This window comes from Botrytis deweyae (genome assembly GCF_014898535.1).
Source record: "Botrytis deweyae strain B1 chromosome Unknown BDEW_030, whole genome shotgun sequence".
Lineage (NCBI taxonomy): Eukaryota > Fungi > Ascomycota > Leotiomycetes > Helotiales > Sclerotiniaceae > Botrytis > Botrytis deweyae.
In genome coordinates, this window is record NW_024066237.1 from 205,817 (window position 1) to 225,113 (window position 19,297).

The 19,297-nt window shown below is 41.4% G+C and overlaps 5 protein-coding genes across 5 annotated transcripts; 4 read left to right on the top strand and 1 right to left on the bottom strand.

The window, feature by feature from the left end:
* Positions 1 to 2,390: 2,390 nt before the first annotated feature.
* EAE98_009725 (uncharacterized protein) lies at positions 2,391 to 4,879 on the top strand (the record flags this gene model as incomplete). Its single annotated transcript, XM_038957346.1, has 3 exons — positions 2,391 to 2,586; positions 2,643 to 3,776; positions 3,831 to 4,879. 3 exons carry the CDS (start codon positions 2,391 to 2,393, stop codon positions 4,877 to 4,879), a joined length of 2,379 nt encoding a protein of 792 aa, XP_038806285.1.
* Positions 4,880 to 5,930: 1,051 nt separating this feature from the next.
* EAE98_009726 (uncharacterized protein) lies at positions 5,931 to 6,287 on the top strand (the record flags this gene model as incomplete). The annotated part of the gene is made up of 1 exon (XM_038957347.1): positions 5,931 to 6,287. One exon carries the CDS (start codon positions 5,931 to 5,933, stop codon positions 6,285 to 6,287), a length of 357 nt encoding a protein of 118 aa, XP_038806286.1.
* Positions 6,288 to 11,978: 5,691 nt separating this feature from the next.
* EAE98_009727 (uncharacterized protein) lies at positions 11,979 to 13,053 on the bottom strand (the record flags this gene model as incomplete). Its single annotated transcript, XM_038957348.1, has 2 exons — positions 11,979 to 12,033; positions 12,086 to 13,053. 2 exons carry the CDS (start codon positions 13,051 to 13,053, stop codon positions 11,979 to 11,981), a joined length of 1,023 nt encoding a protein of 340 aa, XP_038806287.1.
* A 445-nt stretch (positions 13,054 to 13,498) lies between these two features.
* EAE98_009728 (uncharacterized protein) lies at positions 13,499 to 13,953 on the top strand (the record flags this gene model as incomplete). The annotated part of the gene is made up of 4 exons (XM_038957349.1): positions 13,499 to 13,640; positions 13,702 to 13,733; positions 13,785 to 13,848; positions 13,904 to 13,953. The coding sequence occupies 4 exons, from the start codon at positions 13,499 to 13,501 to the stop codon at positions 13,951 to 13,953; spliced, it is 288 nt and encodes a 95-aa protein (XP_038806288.1).
* A 1,875-nt stretch (positions 13,954 to 15,828) lies between these two features.
* Positions 15,829 to 17,174, top strand: EAE98_009729 (uncharacterized protein; the record flags this gene model as incomplete). The annotated part of the gene is made up of 3 exons (XM_038957350.1): positions 15,829 to 16,101; positions 16,166 to 16,393; positions 16,491 to 17,174. 3 exons carry the CDS (start codon positions 15,829 to 15,831, stop codon positions 17,172 to 17,174), a joined length of 1,185 nt encoding a protein of 394 aa, XP_038806289.1.
* Between the last annotated feature and the right edge of the window lie 2,123 nt (positions 17,175 to 19,297).

The window sequence follows — 19,297 nt, forward strand, 5'->3', positions numbered from 1 at the left end:
GTATCACAAATACGATGGTTTCAGAAAACGTGCGGCATAGAGAGGCAGGCGTGTCTTACCTGGGTATGCATTGATGTCAGATTGGGGATAAGAATGGATCCTGCCTGTGAGCGAAAAAGTAAAAAAAACAAGGAGGAAGCTGGTTGTCAGGCTTGTGCATGATGGATGGAGAACAGATGACTTGTGATCAGCTGGGGGTTTGGACGTTGGATTCTCCACTGTGAAGTTATGTTCCACTCTATGCATTGAGGATTTGAATTAGAAGATTTGGAAGAGGGGTTGGCAGAAAATGAGAATAGATAGATAGGTAGATAGGTAGATAGTGAGCACTTGAGTGGTAAATCGAGATGGGAGTATTGATTGTACATGTACAGACGATAATGTAGAATGAATCAAGTAAATCGCGCATTTGAAGATAGGCATTACTTGAAGAGAAGTCCTCTTTTGTACTTCCACATGTAGTTCCATTTCTTGAACATATCGATTACTAGGTAGTAGTAGGTAGGTGTGTCCTTCACGAAATGATGGGATGAAAAACAGTTATGCGTAGAGATTGATTAAACCTCGGATAACCCCATTATTGGGTTGGGCAAGATCAAGTACGGACGAAACGAAATAGGTAATTTTGTTAATATCGTAGCCTTCCCAACCCACAACTCATAACTCACAAGACTTTCTTGGCCAACAAAGGCGTAAATATCGGGAAGCGCGCGTTATCTGCCAAATACTTGGGAGTTGGGACAAAGATGCACGGTGTAACCAAGATGATTGAATACCTAGTTGATATCCCCCCCTGCAAGTAGGATGCCAAATGGATGCAAGATGATATAGTGACACTGTGTGAGGTGAGCTATACAAGGGTTTAATGGGAGGCTTGAAGAAGGAATGAGGCTTAAGATCTAAAGAGATCTTCGTATAAGCTCCGTTTGCTTTTTTTAACCTTGTATAGAATAGCTCCTACATGGTTGCATGTACGTGTGGCAACGTCGCTAACTCATCATTATCCACAACCCCATCATCATCTCCAACCACAAACATCAACATCACAACATTACCTTCAAGTTGAGTAGAAAACCCCGTATATTCATCATCTACCTTGGAATTTGGTCATCGTGTACAGTACAACTGGAGTCAAGCCAACATGCGCACAACATCCTCACATCTTCAACCACTCAAAATCCTTTTCCCACTTTCTAAACTCGAGCGGCGCTTATCTTTTACCTCTTTATCAGAATACCTAGAGAGTTGTGTCTTAGAATCCTTAACCTTACTACTCCACCGCCATTGTGTCTCCATCATTTTTTACCATTGATGGTCTCTGTGGCGCTCTATTTACCCCATATGACCTTTCTTTTGACAATTCAGGGTCCTCTTTTCTGCCACAACATGATGTTTTCGACGGTAGTTGGTAGACTAATCATGTAGTGATCTTGTACTAACCGGAGTGAATCTTCAATACTTGAGCTGAAGCTGTGATTTTGTCGTCATTGAATGTTGGATACCTAGACACATGTTTGAGTGAGTAGTAGATAGTAGGAGTAGAGAGTAGATACTGGCAGTAAATAGTAGATAGTATTGTAAATATTGTTAGCAAATAATAGACAGTAGATATTGTTATTGATTAAATAATAGATAGAGTAGATATCAAGTGCTAGATACTAAACAGTAAATAGTTGATAGTCTTTAATACAAAAACAAAAATTAAACACTACACCGTCTAATTAAATAAAAATGAAGGGGTTAGAAAAATGATTAAACGATTAAACGAGTAAACGATTTCTTGATCATCCAACCCCTCATCCCTCATCCCTCATCCCTCATCCCTCATCCTTACCATCTCATCCTGACCATCAAGGTAACTAGGTCAAGTATAAAGTATATCTCTTATATTAATTTCTTCTAAGCTCTTTCCTTTTCCCTTATCGCTTGGATCTCATTTGTACAAGTAGATAGTTGCTTGAGAAATTCTCCGATTTCCCAAAAAGATCTTCATTTCCCATACTCGTATTATTATATATGCATGTGAGGGAAGTCGGCTTTCTGACATTCTGACTCCCTCATTGCCCCTCCATACTTTATCTACCTACCTACCTACCTACCCACCTACACCTTTCTTACATTCTTCTCTATTGTCCTATAAAGCAAAATACCTACAATCATCTCCGAGGGGGTGTTTGGTGTTTGGTTTCATTGCTCATTCCAAATATCTGTTTACTACAAATTGGTTTGGTCCGAGTACACCGACACCTTAGTGAATTCCAACCAGCCTCGTCATAAGGCTGGTGAAACCCGTTTGCCCCCAATTGTTTTCTTCGATCGATTCCTAAGAACCACCACATTCTGGATATGATATAGAAATCCTTCCTTCTCTATCAGTTACGACCATCAAAATGGGCGACGACTCACATGCCGAAATCTCTCCACGGGAAAGACCTTCTGAACCACACTCATTTTCCGCTCGGGATCATGCTGCGGATACTCCCACACATGAAAAGGAAGATGGAGATTTGAACGACTCAGATGTACCTCGACCTTCGAAATGGAGTATGGGAATTTTGAATGTACCAGATACTCATGAAGTTCCTGGTAAGATGTCCAGCCAACCCCTCGGTGCGCATAATATCTAACAAACTATTCTCCAGGTTCGATTCTCCTTCTCACAGGCAAACGAAATGAACCATTAGGTTTACGAAATGCCCCAGCTAGAACTTCAACATCTACACTTCCACCTCAAACTCCATATGATAGAAGTCGTGCAGCTTCAACTCGGTCGGAAAAGAAATTGACCAAAGATGGGTCAACTGTTTTGGATCCGCAACCAGAAGAATCAAGTAATGATCCTCTTAACTGGCCAATGTGGAGAAGAGATGCAGCATTACTTTCCCTCGGATTATATTGTATGTTGGGAGGTGGTATGACACCAATTTTAGCTGCCGGATTTACAAATGTTGCGAATACGTACGATGTTACAACCGCCGATGTTGCACTCACTACTGGATTGTATATGATGGGTCTTGGCGTTGGTTCAGTAATTGCTTCTCCAACAGCAATTTTATACGGAAAACGTCCAGTTTATCTTGGTGGAGCAATTCTTTTCATCCTTTCTTGTATATGGTGCGCTCTTTCGCCATCGTATATTTCCCTGCTCATTGCCAGAATCGTTCAAGGTATTGCACTGAGTCCAGTCGAATGTTTACCATCTGCTACAATTGCAGAGATTTTCTTTCTACACGAACGTGCTTATCGAATCGGAATTTATACCTTGTTGCTGCTCGGTGGAAAGAATTTGGTACCACTTGTTAGTGCTGTCATTATTCAAACACTTAATTGGAGATGGGTATTTTGGATTGTTACTATAATCGGTGGATTTTGTTGGATACTACTTTTCTTCTTTGTTCCAGAAACATTCTGGGATCGAACACCAAGACCTAAAAGATCAAGATCGAGAAGTCACAGCAGAAAAGGTTCTAACATGTCACAAATGATTCATACATTTGGAGGTCTCAGGCATTCATCATCCAAAGTACATGTTCCTGCAGCTCATCAACTGGATGGAACTGAAGGTGATCAACAACAACAAACAGCCCGATCTTCACAAATTCAGCAAATGAGAGCAGCTGAACCCACTCGAAGTATGCATGTTGGCTTTGTTCCGGATGATATGCATTCAGATTCTACTTCTACGAAAATTGATGAAGACGATAAGGAAGAAGATAAAGATGCTATCACTAGACCTACAAGTCCTCGAACCAGACCCAGTCACTTGGACCATGATGGTAAGATCTGATCTTCTCATAAAATTGAGACATCAAGCTAACAAAGTTCTGTAGTTCGTGTTTCATTTGATCCTAGTACGACTCGATCAGCTACTCGTGATCACGACTCTGTACATCCAGAAGAATCTTCGACAACAGGTGTAGCTACTTTACACGACTTCAATTCACCTTACTATAGTAATATCGAAAAGACCGGAGGAAATCATGTCGATCGTGGTCGTCCAATCGAAAGAAATCTTTCGAATGCAACTCTTCGAGATGCTGAAGAAGGAGTTTCAGTTCGTGAACCATCTCTTGGACCACAATATACGCGAGAACTTCGAGAAGCCCCCAAACAAACTTTTGTACAACAACTCAAAGTTTGGAATGGTCGTTTGGGTAAAGATAGATGGCTTATAGTAGCCTGTCGACCTTTTATTCTCTTTACATATCCGGCTGTCCTATGGTCTTCAATTGTTTATGCTTGTTCAATTGGTTGGCTTATCGTTCTATCCGAATCCGTCGCTGTTATCTATAGAGATAAACATACATATAATTTCTCCGCTTTATCAACTGGATTAATATATCTCTCTCCTTTCATAGGTGGAGTACTAGGTACAGCGGTAGCGGGAAAAGTAAGCGATGTCATTGTCCGGGCTATGTCCAGAAGAAATGGAGGTCTCTACGAACCGGAATATAGACTTATAATGGCAGCTCCAGTCGCATTAACCACAGTCATTGGTCTGATGGGTTTCGGTTGGTCTGCTCAAATACATGATAATTGGATAGTTCCAACTATCTTCTTCGGAATCATATCTTTTGGTTGTTCATTAGGTTCGACAACGGCGATTACGTTTTGTGTGGATTCTTACAGACAGTATGCTGGTGAAGCGTTGGTGACATTGAACTTTTCGAAGAACATCTTTCATGGATTGGTTTTTTCATTGTTCTTTACAGAGTGGTTAGAGAGGGATGGAAGTAAGAATGTATTTATTTGGTTGGGGGTTATTCAGTTGATTTTAATGGCTGCAAGTGTACCGATGTATATCTTTGGGAAGAGAGCGAGAATGTGGACAGTTAGAAAGAATTATATTGAAAAGTTTGGGGCGAGATGGGGGAAATAGATTTGAGGAATGATAACCTCAAGTGTTTGGATGTGCATTCAGGTTAGGGATTGGATAAGAAAGAATGAGTGATGGGAAAGATGAGTAGATCACCAGAGCATCTTTTTTATTTCCGGTTGGTTTAGCGACGGTGTTTGGTCTCGGTCTCTTTTACATATATCATGGATGAGGAGTTTATGTTTTTATGAAAGGTTGTACAGAGATTAAGAGGGCTCTGGTACACCGGTATACATACATATTTGTTTGAATGTTTTGTTTTGATACCAATGGTTTCGCGTTGGCAGTTTAAGATGGACGGGATACAATGGGATACAACGGGAGTCAGAAAGCAGGGTAAATTGTGATGAGGAATTGGAATAAGAGGGACTTTGCGATGATACCATGGATTATATGAGGATGTGGGAATGGAAATGGAATGAAATACCTGAATGAGATACCTGTACTGAAGACATGAAGAGATAGGTAGAATAGAATAGAATAGAATCCTTTCTCCTAAGTATCTGTTTTGTTTAATGAATGAGTTTTTTTTGGATGGGATGAGTGTGTAAGTGAAAGGCGTTGGCATTAGGTGGGGATTCGAATAAGGATTGGAGTGGAGATTAAGATTGAAGTTAAGATTGAAGTTAAGATTGAAGTTAAGATTGAAGTTAAGATTGAAGTTAAGATTGAAGTTAAGATTGAAGTTAAGATTGAAGTTAAGATTGAAGTTAAGATTGAAGTTAAGATTGAAGTTAAGATTGAAGTTAAGATTGAAGTTAAGATTGAAGTTAAAGCAGAGATTTAACTTAGGAGACGGGATGTACTGGACAAGGAATCTAGATCTAGGAATCTGGGAAAGCTAGGAATCTAGGAATCTAGTGTGTGTATTATGGATGTGGATGGGATGTGAGATGTGAGTATATATAATGAGTTTTGAGTTTTGAGTTGTGGGCTGTTAATCTGATTATTGTGATGTGATGTGGTGATGTGATGGATGTTTTGATTGAGGCTGGAATATGGGGATGGGGATGGGGAATGGGGGGTGGTAGGATAGGGGATGTTGGATATGTAGATGGGTGTGGGGTTTGTGATTGGGGCGAGGAAAGGAGGAGGGAGAGGAGGGAGAGGAGGGAGAGGAGGGAGAGGAGGGAGCGGAGGGAGAGAGGAGGGAGAGGAGGGAGAGGAGGGAGAGGAGGGAGAGGAGGGAGAGGAGGGAGAGGAGGGAGAGGAGGGAGAGGAGGGGAGAGGAGGGAGAGAGGGAGGAGGAGAGGAGGGAGAGGAGGGAGAGGAGGGAGAGGAGGGAGAGGAGGGAGAGGAGGGAGAGGAGGGAGAGGAGGGAGAGGAGGAGAGAGGAGGGCGAGAGGAGGGAGAGGAGGGAGAGGAGGGAGAGGAGGGAGAGGAGGGAGAGGAGGGAGAGGAGGGAGGATGAGAGGACGACGATGGCGAGCTTGTTTGATATGATATGATTTGATGGGAGGTCAATGTATAATTGATTCGGAGAAAATACGTAAGATTTAGGTGAGCTTGTGTCTTTTGGTATCTATAAATATAATGATTTTGAATGCGTGGTTACTTTGAATAGTAGGTAGAGCTGGAATGGATAATCAACATAGAGTAAGAGACAGCTGGGGAGAAATCTTACGTTGTCTCTTGATGTTTTATCTTATATCCTAGCTTAGGTATTCTTTGATACACCTAAAAATATAGATATAGGGTTTTCATATTTTTTTACCTATCAGTTGTCTATTCTCATCATCAAGTCGGCGTATATTGTTGAGTTTAACAATATGTTTTGTTAATGACGGTAAGAATTTACCTCACCCCATCTCATCTTTTCACCATCGAAATTCGAGAAAGCAAGTATACTCAGTTGGTAGCTATAGGTATTCCATAGATGATACTTACCTCTAATAATGAAATTCAGAACCAATATGCGTCCGCCCTAGTACCTGAATCGTGGAAGTATTTCGTGAGTGTGCAAATGAACATGTAATTGGGAGTTCGAGGGGGTTTATATATCTGGGTGTGAATTAGGAGGAGTAAGAAAAGGCAGGTAGCTGGAGGGACTAGATAGAAGATGGAGGTATAGAGTGCATGGAGTGAATGAATGAGTGAGAAGATGAGTGAATGTTCGAACGAGAGAATTCTCTCCAATGTCAATCCTACAGGAGTACTTCGATTATATTCTATTTGATCACGCTAGATCTACCCAGGGTTAGAAGGTTATTAATGGCTGGAAAGGCAAAGGCGTCCCTTTCCCAGAAGCTGCATCACTTCTGAAAATGAAGAAATTCAAGGATAATGGAAAGATACGCACGCGTATGGCTGGTGTTGGGAAGTGGGAGGGAGAATGGTAAGATTGAATGGGAGGGGTGGATTTGGGTTATTTGGTTGTTGTTTTTGTTGTTGTTTTGGAGCTACCTGATATTCGTTAAGGTTACGTTTGACGACAACAAAATAGATGTCTTGTCTCAAGCTTCCTACGATGGAGGGATGATAGATACGTATATTTTACTAGCACATTATAATCACAATCCTATTTTGATTATTGAAATTTCCATGCTTTGGAGCTAGTACTCAGAGATGTCTTGTCTTGTCTTCTGAACAAAAACCATGAGTAGGGTTTAGCAAAGGTTGTCTAAAATGCTTGGAGAGGTGATTGTCTAGAAAAGGAGAAACCTATTTATATCTTGGTAGTTATGTATGAGATGGAGAGTATAGGAAGTGGGGTGTGTGGATGAGAGAGTTCATGGAGTTAGGTATGGTAGTGAATAAGAAGTGTAGAGATAGTGACGTGGAAGATGAGTGAATCTCCAAATTCGAGAAGTTGCGAGAGAATTGGAAGTTTCAAGCAAAAGAGGGAGGAGATGATGAGATTGATATTCACCCTCGCTTGAATTTTCAGATCATGATCATGATTGTATGGTATGTCCATCACTATTAAATCTTTACATTAAAAAGAAGAAAACATTCTTGATATTTGAATCAACAAGTGAATTGAATCTAAAGACTGGAACTGTGGATGCATTATGGTTGGAGAAATGAGGTCAAGGGAAACTAAGGGGGATTTGTGTACTCTATTTTTCTTCTTCTATTGATTGTGCCCTACTGAGTGAGTCTTTGGTTCGGAATATCTGGTCCGAGAATTATGAATGGAAGTCATTTATTGCTGAGCACTTCTCTCCTTTCCTCATGCTTATGAAATTAAAATTACAGAATGAATGTAGATAGGACTTTTACTACACTTGGAAACGTATGTCAACCACCTATGATTGGGAATTCGGAATATGCGTGAGGGAACAAAAAATGATATATCTCGACTTTGAGCATTGCGAAATGTATTGAGAAGTGTAAAGTAGTCTTCTTATTTGAAAGATGAAGATTGGGCTGAGAGGAGGCGAGGTACGAGAAGATAGATATACTAAGAAAGACCAAGAGATAGGGATAGAGGTAGAAGAAGATGAATATGCGAAACAAGAGGAAACGATGAATGATATAAAGGTAAAGCTGCAGCCAGATTTTCGCTATATTTCAAGCTTGAAATGACCAGTCACACAACAATTAAATGTTTCTGAACAGACGTAGTGCTCAGAAATCCACATTTCCAAGGAAAACTTCAGCTGCCTATCCCATGAAGCTCGGAGTTGTACAATGATAAGAAATAAGGATGATACATATTTGACTTCTACAACTGATCTGAGGAAGTCGGAGAAGAGGCTCGTAACATGTTATCATGGAAAGAGACAGCAAAAATCGACTTCTCGCTTACATTCCAAATTCCAGATTCGAAATACTGACAACAAAAACCAGATGCACACTTTCATTGTTCGAATTCAACAAGAGGTTTAGACTCTGTATGACATTTCAAGATTTGTTCAAAGAGCAGGTTTGCGGTGTCAATGAGAACATAAAAGTTTCATGCCTTGACTGCAATCTTTCTTGTGTGTCTTGGGAACGTGAAAGATGGGAAGAGGGAGGATATTTATATATGTGGGAAGGGGTGGAAAAGTCGAGAAACGGTGTGGAGTTAAGAGTGAGAGTCAAGGAGTGGGTAGGGGAGTGAATGGTAAGAGAATGAGATAGCGAAAGAGATGAAAAGGTGCGAAGAAGGACTGGAAGGATGGGTGAATGTCTACATTTGGGTATAGAGAGAAAATGTAAAGAAGAAGAAAAGGAAGGAGTGAGAGGAAGTTAGGTTATTCACTCGGTGGATAAATCGTTTTGAGAAACTCAATATTTAAGAACTGCAATTGATGGATAATAGATCCTTCAGCTATTTTCGAAGCCATCCGATACTCGACAGCAGAGGAGGAATTGAGGTTTGTCGAAGGTTTGGATTTTCTCAGGGATGAATCTTGATTCTGAGAAAAACAGGCCGATGAGATTAGAGAATGGGATCGGGGTAAATGTTCGTTGCTCGCATTACGCTCAAATCTCGTCTCAAACTATGTGTCCAGAAGGTCGACAATGAGAATGTTATTGTTGTCGTTTTTCTGTAATACTTGAAATGATAACCACCAGCGAAACAGCTTCACACGCAAATATTCAAACTTCAACGTATAGAAAACTTGCGCCTAGAAGTCTTAAGTGGGCATTCGTTAAATTTGACTACTAATTAGGGATTGAGGTTTGATACCACAACGCCACTTAATGTTTCGTAGTAGTTATATTTCTAGCTTTGTGGGGGAAAAAAGACAGAGATGAGGAGCTTCTTATATAAGTAGGTAATAGGTAAAAAAAAACAAGTGGAGAGATATGAGATACGAGGGAGATAGGAGTTGCGCAGTAGAGAGATTGAAGAATCGGTGAGTGTTCAACTGGGAGAGACATCAGTTGAATTCCTCATCCGCCATCGTATTTAACTTTCATAGCAAGAAGCGCGATAAATTAAAGCAATCTCTAGAGTTTGGAGTTTTACTATATACGAGAAGCCCTAAGTGAGATATCAACCCATATCAGAAACCCCAGGGAAGCACCCATTCAGGCTTGCGGGGCAGAAACTGCCTATCAGCTTCCGCAGACATGGATTTAATTCAGAGATAGGAAGCAGAAAAATGAAGGCTTTGGGATGAATTTCGTGAGGAAGTGGTAATGAGGTATGATTGTTGTCTTCCACTCTTATTACTGTCACTAGATACCCTGTGATCTTATATATGAGATAGAATGTTAGGCAATATTGTGTAATAAAATTATCAGATACATGCGAGTTAGAAGAGTTCAGAAAGGTTGGACTTACCAATAACATTAGATTGATTGACACATCTCCACAACCTTGGAATCCATGATAAAGGGGAATCGCTTGTCCTCATTGTATCTGCGGTAATCAGTTTCGGAAACCTTTCTAGTGCATTGCTCACTCGGAATACAACTGGCTGATTATGCGCTGGCTTATCGAATGCGGTTTCCAGAAAACTTCTGGGGCATGGATCTTTTAAAGACCAATATTGGAGATCGTATCGGCATTGAAAAGGGGAAAAGAGAGTATAAGCGGGGTTATCGATTGGGAGTGAATGAATACCAACGTGATTAGGTACACGATTAAGAACTTAGAAGTGACCATGAGCTTGCTTCTAGTCTCCTCAATCTTGATATTGCTAGTGAATTCAGTCCCACTCTTCAGTAAATATATTCTCACACTCAGCATACACTAGTTGTCGAAGGTATGAGTACCAGGGAAACCCTGCTGCGTGAAATGCGCCATTCACTGAACGATGATTTCGGTGCTAGGATTTTACAGTGACAAAGTGAATTAGATTCTGAAGGAACGAGAATTGGTGTAATATTGGGTTTGGGATGTAATGATGTAATGACTGGCTATTTAATAAGTCTGAGTTCCGGAGTCTTGTCTTGTACTCTTCAAATATTGTATCTTAGTTCTAATTTGAAGAATGAATCGAGGGGAGAGCGTTTCTCTTGCATTAGAATTCAGGGAAGCGATTTCGCTAGAAATTTGTGTAAATATTCTAGATTTGTTAGGTAGAGATTTGAAAGTAACAGTAACTATCCTAGGTACCTATTCAAATATATTTCCATTGTTGATTAAAGTATTGTTGCTGTCAGGGATGAAAATGATGACTTCCGTCCCAACAGTGCAACGATCCCGTCGAAAAATTAACGATACCCGCCTAACAACGGAGATATTGTTCCTGATTTTCGATTGCAAAAAATATCAATCTGATGTCTTTGTGGAGATGGCCACTTTCTTTCCCTGGCATATTGAATTTCTTCTTTAAAGACTTGACCTGAATGACTGAACAACCACTGTGCTGTTATTTTATAGACACTTGTTTGTGAGAGATAGAGCGAATGTAAATCACCGGTTGGTGGAAGCAAAGTACATGGCATTCGCAAAGTCACATGCAAAATGTATAGGAGATTGGTAGTGAATCACACACCCTCCAAACCATTCCACCACCCAACTCCGCCTTTCCGCCTTGACAATCTACTCAAGATTCTCCTGGTGACATTGATCTAGAATCATCACTTTCGACTATCGAACATCCCGCCGTCCCTCTCATTTCCATAATTCGAATCATATATTCCAGTGAAAATGAGATATCACCCACTTCGTAGCCGGGATGACCTCAGAACTTTCTGCTAATGGTCTATCACATTATCTTGACAAGAAATACAGATACCTGAGCTTACGCCTTTCATATAGTCTCTAGCAAGCTCCCAGTTGGGATACAGGTGAAGAACATACATAGCACTGGCCTATTGGATGCTACGACAAAACTTATTTGTGAAAGCCAGTGAGTGAGGAAGCACCAGCCGGCATGTTCAGATTTCAGCTTTGTGGTTTTTCGCATCTGGGATTGGTTCCGGGAAGTGATTATCACTGCTCTTAGAGGAAAAGGAATCACAAAGTAGGTACTGCGAGGAAGATGCACCTTTTTGAATAGTCCATTGATTTTCCTCTGCAATATTTCATCGGCTAAACATCATATGCATCTATGCCTCCCTAACATCAAATTCCCACGTGCGCCTTTCTTATTATTCGCAGAGCTAAAATCCGTAACCTAATTGCATTCGCTGAAACTTGCGTATCATAGATATCATCATTGTAAAGAGTCCTTGAGTAGAGTGGGTATATTTTCCGCAAACGCTGAAATGCAATAACTTATTCATCCTTGACGATTAATCCGTCTGGAATACTGGATCTTTGGGCGAACTCACTATTGAGGTTAGTGACGTTAATGAATTAGAAAGAGACACGGAGAGACTCACGTCCAACTTCCATCATATACTTTTCGTACACCCGACTCTCCATATGCTTCTGCCAATGCAGCATCAATAATGGTAGCTGTAACACCTGTACCACAGCTGCTGACGATAGGCTTTGTCGGATCAATACCCTTGCTCTCAAATATCTTCCTCAATTGGTCTGCGGGTAACAAAGTCTTGGTAGTTGGATCCAATAGTTCTCCCATGGGCAAGCTGATACTACCCTTCATATGACCACTGGTCAAACCTTCTCTAGGCTCGGGATCCTTTCCGGTCCACCTTCCATAACTTCTCGCATCCAATATTTGTACACCTTCCGCTCCCTCTTTACCCGTATCTTTAATAATTTCACTAACCTCCTCGAAATCCGCAACTTTACTTTCATCCAGTTGTGGAATCGGATATGCGCAAGTATCAACATCCCAGAATTCCCCACTTTCAGTTGGATACCCCTCTTCCACCCACAATTTGAAATTATTCAAAACATGTACACTTGGATGTCCGAAAACCTTTAATGTCCATCCTACTCTCGGCGCGCTGAATAAGCCTTGCTCATGAGAATCATACACAACAACTGTATCATCTCTGCGGATTCCCAACGCGCTCATAGCAGATGCGAATGTTTTCGCATCGGGAAGCATGTGAGGATACGGAGAACGTTTGTCGCATACTTTATCGAGATCAAAGAAACGACTGGAGGGGATTCGCTTTTCGCGGAAGGTTTGGAGACCATTGAGAGGAGAGGTAGGAAGGAACCATGTTGAGCAAAGGGCGACGGTGCGGGGAGAAGTGGAGATCTTGGAGGGGGGATTCTTTTTAAGAGCTTCGGATAATTCGGAGGGAGTGACAAGATATGATGAGAATGATCGATGGGAAGTCATGGTGATGTATCTAGAAAATGTCGAAGTGAGAGGTTGTCGTGAGAAAGAGCTCAAAGTTGGAGCTCGTCGATAGAGCATAGATGCTGCCATTATGGCAGATATGATGTTATCGCAGATTAATAAGAATTTACCATTGACTTGAGCAAGCTTTCAAAAGTTCCTGTTCAAAGCTGGAGTTTGGAGATGCTTGAAGTATTCGAAGCTTTTAGATCTGAACAATGAGCTTTCAAATTATTATCAACAAAGATTGGAATTTATTGGAATATATGTGTGTTGGAATCTTTCCTTGGTTTGTAGTTGTTTGGTTGTTGGAGATTATTGTGGTGTAACCTTATCAACCGCCCAGAAGCTTATCAGAGCTTCCAAACCCTTAGCACGTGATATGACCGCTTGCCGTTGCTCCCCCGCATTATTTGTTGATTTGAATCAAGCTATCGCATCCACGGCCTTCAGTGTTCACAACGTTTGAAGTTGCTTTTCTACCAATACTCGAGCTCCGAAAATAGTCGCAGAACCGGCGCCAAAGACTAAGAAGATGAAAGTAAAGATCAGAACATGGAATGCGGTTGCGACTTGGAGGTGGGATCTTGACGAAGACGACGTCTGTGGTATTTGCCAGGTACATTTCGATGGGACATGTCCTACTTGCAAATACCCCGGAGACGATTGCAGTTTACGTATGCCACTTCAATTCCTTCCAGGTTATGCTTGAATGGCGCAATTAATCAGTCAAAATAGTATCAGGGAAGTGCGGGCACAATTTCCATATGGTCAGTTACGGATTCCATTGATTGACGGAACATGTGTTGACAAAGACTCAGCACTGTATCGTAGAATGGATCAAACAAGATTCATCCAAGGGGCAGTGTCCTATGTGCAGACAGAGTAAGATTCTTTTAGGATTGACGGGATTATCGCAGAATGTTGATTGAATATGCAGAATTCGAATGGACCGACAATGCAACTGCGCCGGAGCCAGTACAGCCTTGATAGTCAAACAGCTGCTTACAGAAGAGCACGAGCACACGGCGTCCAAGATACTACCATCGAGTTCAAGGAGTTATCTTATTTTATATGGCGTTGTTAATGGGGACAAGGCAGCAAGTCGGGCAGGCGTTGGACGATTATTGATACCCTCGGCTTATGTACAAGAATGCATGATTACTTTTGTCGCAAAGTGTGGAGGGCTACATCGAAACTGGATGAATAATTGGCACATAGAATAAAATCGATCATAGCAATCTTCGTTTTCGTCATAGTCCCACGAATCAGTTGCTCGACTTTCCAGTATCACTCAACACAATTTTGCAGCACTTTCCTCTTTTTACTCGAATAACTACTCCAACTTACCATCTAATTGTCCAGTCAACGCGAGTCTACATTCAAAGCTCAATCGTGCTTGGAAAAAACCACCTGAAGTCTAAATCCAGTTTCCTCTACGATTTTTGGATTTCGAAAACTTCTTGAGTTGAGCGGACCCTCAAAGATTCCTGATAGCTTATATTAGTGACATTCTACCTTATTTCCGTTCCAACGGACACGCTCTTTCTTCAGCCGATGTCACTCTCTCAGTCACTCACACTTTCTCAAATGGCAATAGGTGATGATATTTTTGCCTTGGGCCGGAGAAGTACCAAAACCAAATTGTTTCAGCAGCAGTAATGTCAATCATTTACTGTACATATTATGCAAAACGCCGGTTTCTGTCACATACGACCATAGACTGAGGAGAATTGGGCATCCCGTCCGCTCTGCCATACACAAGCCTCAGATCGGCAGATTAGTAGTTGGGTGGGTGACCACCAGCGAATCCCTGCTGTTGTATGTTTTTTTCCCTTTTTTTGCCTTTTTTTATCTTAGAAAATCATACAATCAAGAGACGGTGCTTTGTGGTTTCTAAATCGGGGGAAAAAGTTTATGTTGTGCTCCATTGCATGCCTTTTTTGTGGGAGTTCACATTCGGTTGCATCTCAACAGCTTTGATATTGGGTAAAAGCAAAAGTGTTGAGCTCATTATCTCCTGCTGTCATATGGAATGCCGGTTTTGCGTAAGCTGTGTTCATGATCCCTCTGGCTCTATTATGCTCTATTATGCCCTGTTCATTTCCTCTTTCTTGGTTTTCGAATTTTCTTCCTTATTGTTTTGACTGTCGCAACTTGTAGCCCCTACAATGAAGCAAGCCATGGGGCCTCCAGCAATAACTCGTTTGGTTTTAAGCCGCAAGACTACTTCTTACATTCCTTTGGCCTTGATTTCCATTTACCCCTCGTTTAAGGGTATGCAGTTCAGACCCAGAATCCAAATGTTTGCAAAGAATCACACGTAATGCCATCCCGTTGTATCTGCCTTTCACACCATGATTTTGGACTTCGGGTATACTGAATTCTGTGGCTAGACATCAACACCTTTTCTGCTATTAACTATCGATCACTGGGAGGCGGTTTGATCAGTAATTGCCTTATGCTCGCCATAATATGCAGAGTATCGAATATTCTTACACAATGACGTCGAGAACAATAGCCAATTGTCACCTTCAATTGAAGTAAAATTGGTCTTGATGTTTGACCTGTGCCGGGGAGTGTGGGGTAGCTCCTGCAGCAATGTCTTGGTGATCTCGTTCCGTAAGAGATATGCATGTAAGTTCTAGTGATATATAATATGATAATCTCCTTCACCGATTCTGATTTATCCTATGCGCTCCTATTTAACCAATGATATGTGGGGACCTAATGCACAGCTACATGCAGTATGATTTTATAATCAAGCGTTTTCCTTCAACACCATGAATTTATCCTCAATCACAAAATTTCATTCCGTGGAATTCTTCAGATACTGGAAACTCTGAATTTCGTCCATGATTTACCATGCACTATTTATCCTTCCAATTTGTTTCTTCCCTGATATGTCTAGCTCCTTGGGATGTGCTATCCGCTCCAACATATCAATATCATCGTGAACCTCAAGCTAATGAGGCTTTTGCTTCAAGAGACTACTTTTATGTTGGTGGTGAATATGTTACTACCTCAACCAATACTACGATATTTGTGAACCAGATGTATGTGGAACGTCTCGTTCCAAGTAGAATTGAACAACCTTATCCTGTTGTGTTTATACATGGTCAAAGCATGACTGGTACCGTAAGTGCCCTTCGTTCAGCATCATAGATCACATGTGCACGCACTAAAAAGCGAACTGAAATAGAACTGGCTCAACAAACCCGATGGAGCACCAGGATGGGCAACCTATTTCTTATCCCATGGCTATGAGATATACATTGTAGACCAACCTGCGAGAGGTAGAAGCGCTTGGAATCCAAACGGTAATACAACATTGGTGACTTATACTGCGGAGAGAACAATGCAGAGGTTCACGGCGACGGAGAGATATAACTTGTGGCCTCAAGCAGCGTTGCATACTCAGTGGCCTGGTGTATGTTGCTTCTTCTTGTACCACCCTTCTTAACCTATCTAACACCGGATCTTTGAGCGAGCGAAAAATCGCTAATCAAACTCTTTGAGGAAAATAGAATGGCTCAATAGGAGATCCCATCTTCGACGCTTTCTATACATCTACCGTCCAATTTCAATCCGACACAGTAGTTCAAGAAATCAACACGCAAAAGGCAGGAGCGGCACTCCTCAATCGTATAGGCCCTGCAGTTCTGCTGAGTCACTCGCAAGGTGGTCTTATGCCCTGGGTCATCGCAGACAAAGTTCCCGAATTGGTGAAAGCTATCGTGGCGATCGAGCCGACTGGTCCTCCATTTCAAGATGTACTTTTCCCTCCGACGACGCCAGAAGGGTTTACCAGAAACTATGGAATTACAGATATTCCATTGCAGTATGAACCGGAATTCCAGATTGGAGAAGTATTAGAGAAAATTCTAGTCACAAACCAAAAGGCTGGAGATAACGAGTTAAAAGAATGTTGGTTACAAAGAGAGCCAGCAAGACAGCTCAAAAATCTGAAGGGGATTAAAGTCCTGGTGGAATCAGCAGAGGCGAGCTTTCATAGGGTTTACGACGGATGTACGGTGGAATACCTAAAGCAAGCGGGCGTGGAAGTGCAGTGGATGAAACTAGGTGATGAGAAGGATCCCCAAGTGGCTGAAATACATGGGAATGGCCATATGCAGTTTATGGAGAAAAATAGCGATATCATCGCTGGAGTGTTAGATGAATGGATAAGAGAAGCTGTTGGAGAGAATTAAGGGGTATCGGGAAGTACCAAATCTAATTTCTTCTGGAACAACTCATTTTTTCCTTGGCTTTGGGAGCTTCGAGGTCAGTATTTACAATTCATGTCTTCTCATATCGGCACTTTGCCAAAGAGAATAAATTTCCTCGTTGCGAGATTCTAGATGAATTGGGTTCCATCTTACCCCGCCCCCACATTACTAGCCAGATAACACGCGAATCAAAATCATGGTGAGATGAGCTACGAGGGCCGAGGCTGCGCTGCTTAACAAAACTTGGCACCAGCTTATGAACCTATCGCAACTTTGGTCTTGGCCGATCTCGTCCAAGTTTTATTTTTGCACAATCGTGTTGAGGCTTTCGAAATTGGGGATGATTGATATGGATGTGAAAGTTCTTATCATCGAATCGGAGAGAAGCGAGGGACTCCTGATTTCAAAAGAAATATGGATTGTATTGGTGTTTTTTTTTCAGTCGGTTCGAAGCAGGCAAGATCTCGTCTTTACATACTATGATACTCGTAGATACCTATCGAGCTTGCTCGAGAGCCGGATTTTAGTCCAGCTGGCTGCTGGTTGCAGTACAGATACGGGGTGGGATATAGAATTATATTTAATGATCTCCTTGGCACATTGGATTGGTTATCATACCCCCCCACATTTTGGTTCTTTTTAAGGTTGATTTGACGTCCTTGGGAAAGTTAATTAAGGTATTATTTCTTGGAATTTAGATTATTGATTTCAAAGATGATGTATTTGTGGAAAGTCACTGAGTAAAAGTTCGATGAGTGTATTCAATTCATTGGGATTGGATAGCGTTGTCTGTTCGGGTGATAGATTACGCCATAGTGAGTTTGAATCCGACAATGTGAATTAATACCTTGACAGCCCTCTTCACGAAAACATAACATTCAAGTCGCTGACCATTCCTTTCAAACTATGGTGCACGTGTATAGTACTCGACATCGCATTGATGTTTTGAACAAAAATCGATCTCATGTATGACGCAAATGATGAGTGGAAACGGTAGAACTATGGCAACTCTACTCCCTTCCTCCGGTGTAGCGGGAAGAATTCTCCGAATTGGTGAATCTCTTACTTTACAAACTACTTTAGTGAAGTTTCTCCATCATTTTGACTTTTGCTGCTGTCTGAGTATGATTCTCTTGTCCTGATGGAAGACTCCCTGTGAAGTCGAATAATCTGTAAATTGATCATCTCATCTCATCTCATCTCGATTAGATGCTTCATGTGAGTTGACGAGATATTTAACAATTGAAGTACTTGCGCTCTCCCCTTTGCTCCGGTAGAATATGAAGAGCTCCTCTGATCGATAAATTATATTTCGAATCCTTTTAGCAGCCAAGCCTCTTCTTTTAAAGTTTATGCCTTCTGCACGTCATTCGAGATTACGGAGTATTTTTGATCATATCCCGTGCCTGCATGCTCTATAATTAGATGGATTTGCCACGTTTGTGTTACTAGAAGCAGGTTTCGAATGGTCTATTTCTGATTCAGCAAGAGAATTAGTCTAGAACGAGAAAGGATTGTTGGCTTTTTAAAGCTTAGTGTGCTTTCCAAGTAGTCCAGTGCTGTACTTCACAACTACGACCTACGTGAGGAAGTAGTTTTGAGGGCTGAGAAAAATGGATTTTATTATAATGGATCTGGTTACCATTGGACCAGCCATACCCCTTAGGGCTCTGGCGTCGAGCTTATAATACAATATATGCCTATTTAGGCTAGCACCTTTCTCTGACTGTTTATTCTACCTCGGTAGAAATGGCCACTAAGCGGGTTGCTCTTGAAATCTAGGTCACCGGGTATTGTTGGATAGATATTGTGTAGAGAGCATTGAGATCAACCAGATAATTGATATTTTTCCTTAGAGTCAACTGACTCTCTAAGCTTTTGCCCAGGTTCATCAATGCAACTCAATGTGATAGTTGATCACTGATTTTATGTCAATACCGATTGATTATCGACAACTAGCTCTTCGTGTTCTGTGCTTTAGAATGAGGGATTTGTATTAAGACTGTTGTTCTTGGACTCTTGGCTAATGAACAGTAAGGCTTATCACAAAGTTTGGCGGAAGGTTTCATGGAAGAGCAACAATTAGTGGTTATATATCGTAGAGA